This window comes from Chaetura pelagica, unplaced genomic scaffold, assembly GCF_000747805.2.
Source record: "Chaetura pelagica isolate M959 unplaced genomic scaffold, ChaPel_1.0 scaffold16, whole genome shotgun sequence".
NCBI classification, from domain to species: domain Eukaryota; kingdom Metazoa; phylum Chordata; class Aves; order Apodiformes; family Apodidae; genus Chaetura; species Chaetura pelagica.
The window spans coordinates 1,715,852-1,719,398 of record NW_009953721.1 but is presented as its reverse complement, the minus strand read 5'-3'; the positions used below and the strand labels follow the sequence as shown (position 1 = coordinate 1,719,398).

The following is a 3,547-nucleotide window of genomic DNA, read 5'->3' as shown; positions in this document are numbered from 1 at the left end:
CCTGCTTCTTGCCAGCTTAACCCCTTGTAACTGGGCCTTCTTGCCCTCCATTCCAGACCATTGCTTAGTTGCAAATGTCCACTATTGAGCAGTAACGATTTGAATTTCCTCTTCACGGGCTTCTCCTGTAACCTGTCTGCTACACATGTGCTCCTCGAAGCCCGCACCCAGACCATTAGTGTCTGTTATGCTGGGTCACTTTAGGGAGGGGGAAGGTTCTTCCTTCTGCCCTGAGAAGAGACTAAGTCCCACCTCCCCCTCTCCTTCCTTGCTGAGGAGGATCTGAACCTGATTCCCTTTTGATTGGCTGAGGGCAGCAGTGGACGTTGCCCTCTCTTTCAGAACGATGCCTGCCTGTTGCTTAGAACTGACTGACCCGTGTTCAACTGCTGCTCACATGGAACTTTGCTCCACTTCAGCTTTTGAAGCTCTTTTTTAATATTTGCTACTACTACCAAGTTCTGCACCTGTGGTAGCTGCACCGTGGCTTTACCCCGGGCTTCAGCTTGCACTGTAGCAGTCCCACTTGTCATAGCCTTGCACTGCTGGTGATGGCTGCGTATGGGCCTGACGCTCCAGCGACATCGCTTTTCAAGGCCAGTTGACTCGGCAGGTGAGTTGTTACACACTCCTTATCAGATTCTGACTTCCATGGCCACCATCCTGGTGTCTAGATCAGCTAACACCTTTTCTGGGCTCTGATGAGCGTTGGCATCAGGCGCCTTGACTCAGCGTTCGGTTCACCCTGCACCCTGCAGCGCCAGTTCTGCTGAGCAGAAAAGGCCCAGGGAGCACTCAACGTTGCACAGCGCGGCTCCATGTGACAACGCGTTGACAAGACAATGCTGAGGCTCCTGCATTTCCCTCTGTTTCTCCAGTGGCCTGTGGAACTGTATTTGCTAAGCATTGTGTGCAAAGGAAGATAAAAATCTCTCCCCAGTTCCTCCCTATTTCGTTAATGTAGCGGGCTCTGTCATTTCAGTAACGCTTACTCTGTCCTGGGCAGTCCCTGTGCTCAGGTGACTGAGATTTCAGCAGTTGCTTCGTAGCTGCTCTGTAGGAGCAACTGTAAAGTAAAAACTTGGTTAAAAAAAAAAAAAAGCTTTTTAAAAAAAGTAAAACACTGAGTGCATTTTGCCAAACAAAAATGCAAACCCTACCTCCCTTTACATGAAACTCCCTATTGTTTCATGTATTATTTAAAATTCAGAAAGCAAGCCATCAGTATCAGTTATGCCTTATAAACCTTTTAAAGTAAAACTTTATTAGAGGAGAGCCCCATTTGTGAATGCTTTCATTTTGAAACTTCACACATGCAAATATCCATATGGTCTTTGCCAGAATTGTGATATGTTTTTTTTTTTTTTTTTTTTTTCTGACAGTCTAGCTGCTACTTCTTGAACAAGTCCTAATACTGTATTCAAACATACTGCTTCATAATTGTAATTTAATTGTAAGAATAACCATAGTAAGTTTTAGTAGCTTTGAACTGATCTGTCAGTGACTTATACCTGTACATAATTATTTTCCTAAAGTTTGTCAGTGTCTGTTCTGCTACATCATCTTTTGAAGTACTATTTACATGTTTCTTAGTACTGTGACAACATACTCCTGGTTCTGTAAAGTGACTGTAAAATTTACTTTGCGCTGTTTAGTTGGAAGGGAGTCCAAAGATATAGCAGGCAACTGAAGACAAAAAATCAGGCTCCAAATCTGGGGAACTGCAGTTTCTTGCAAAAAGACACAAATGTTGTATTCACTTGCACTTTACGGAGCCTGAGAACATCTTCATGCTGTAAAGAATTCACTCATGACAGTGACAGAAATAAAGACTATAAAAGCTAAAATTACCTAGATGGTTTCAGTTTGGTTGTTGTTTTTGTTTTTAAAGCAAATAAGCCAAACCAAAAGCAACCTCTGACAGTAAAAAATCCTCCCAGTAAGTGAATGGATTCTCGAGCAGAGACAGTAAAAGAAGAGAAGTGTAGAGAAGGCCACAGAGTCCTTGTTATTCAAGCTTGTCAAATTCCCATTATCTGCAAAGGAGAAATAACTGGTAGAAGACAACCTAATGAGGAATGTTTTTTCTCTTTTTGGAAGCTTTGTTGAGTTTCTAGGGTGTACTGCAAGGGAGAGAAGAGAGGAGAGGAAGAATTGCACAACACATTTCTGTTGCAAAACATTTTACCAAAACCAGCCTGTTTTCTTCAGGAACTGCAGTAAGACCCCTCAAGATGCAACTTGATTTGATTTGAGCATGAGAGTAGAATCTGCAGGGTTTCAAGAGTCCCTTCAATCTCACCTTGAAATATTTCTCTCTGTGAATGGTAGTACTGCTCTCTGTTGCTATGCCCTCAAGTCAAAGGCATGTTGCAAGACATCTCATTTTGATCAAGTATTATTCACAGATTTTGTAGTTTTGGTTACATGCATTTGAAATTGTTTTAGACTGAGAGAGAAATGCAGGGGAAGTGCTTCTCTTTATAGTATCCAATGTGCAACATAGAGGCTTATGTTATGCAGCTTGGGGGTAATTGGACTATTCCAAAGCACTCTAAAAACTTGATTTGGGAATTCTACAGCTTCCAGCAAAACATACTACAACTTTGTATATAAGTAAACTAGGACAGTATCTCACAGAGTGCTCTTACTGCTGGGTTTTGAATAGCCATCACACTTGCTCTGTATTCTGAACAGAGTAGCGATGTTGATGAGAAAATAACAAACACTGTGGGTATAGGTCCAAACTTTTGGAGGTTTGTGGAGATTGAATGATACGTAGACAGGCACAGTTAATGAATAATGTAGATGAGAGAGGTGAAACTTTTCCTTGAGTATTTAACTCTTCTAACACAGTCTTACTGGAATCTTAGTATGTCACTCAAATCAATTGCCTAGAAACAACACCCACCCCCCCTAACTGCATGCTTTTTCTCCCCCAGGTGTCTCAGTTCATAGACATGCTGAAATTTCACAGCTAAACTGTAGTGATTGAAAACTCTGTTCTGAAAACTTCAAGAATCGCACTGTACTAATTTGAAAAAGCTGTCACCTTAATGTTAACTCTGATTTACACCCTTTGATTTATCCCTGCTAAAAGCAAATTAATCATAATGCCCCTTTACCTTAAAGAGTGTTTGGAAGCAAACAAGTGTGACTGGTGATAAACACTTACTTTGACATAGAAGTCAGTGGCACAGTATTCAGGATAAAGTGTGAAGAATGTACAAAATGGTGAGGATGCACACCTAGTAGAAGAATAACATAAATATGCTGAGTATCCTGTCTCTTGCTGCCTAAACTGCCCATAGAACATCATATTGGCCCACAGTCTTCCAAACTTACACATAAATGATAGAAAAGTTTCTGTACAGTATCTCTTTCTACATTATTTTTCAAAGTGAGGAAAGGCAGCAGTTAAGATAGCTGAAGAAAGGGGAGACATAGTGATCCTGAGGAGAGGATCTGGGATTCCAAGAGGGATTGGTGCTGCCTGTGGGACACTTCTGTCTCCAGTTGCTATGTCCATATTAAGGATAGTAGCTAC

At 41.5% G+C, this 3,547-nt stretch overlaps 1 protein-coding gene across 1 annotated transcript in view; it reads right to left on the bottom strand.

Moving 5' to 3' along the window:
* LOC104391243 (heat shock transcription factor, Y-linked-like) overlaps positions 1-585 on the bottom strand; it is a 6,989-nt gene extending 6,404 nt beyond the window's left edge. The window contains exon 1 of the mRNA XM_010000483.1: positions 527-585. Within this exon, the coding sequence (XP_009998785.1) occupies positions 527-585 (59 nt within the window). The remainder of the gene's footprint in view (positions 1-526) is intronic.
* Between the last annotated feature and the right edge of the window lie 2,962 nt (positions 586-3,547).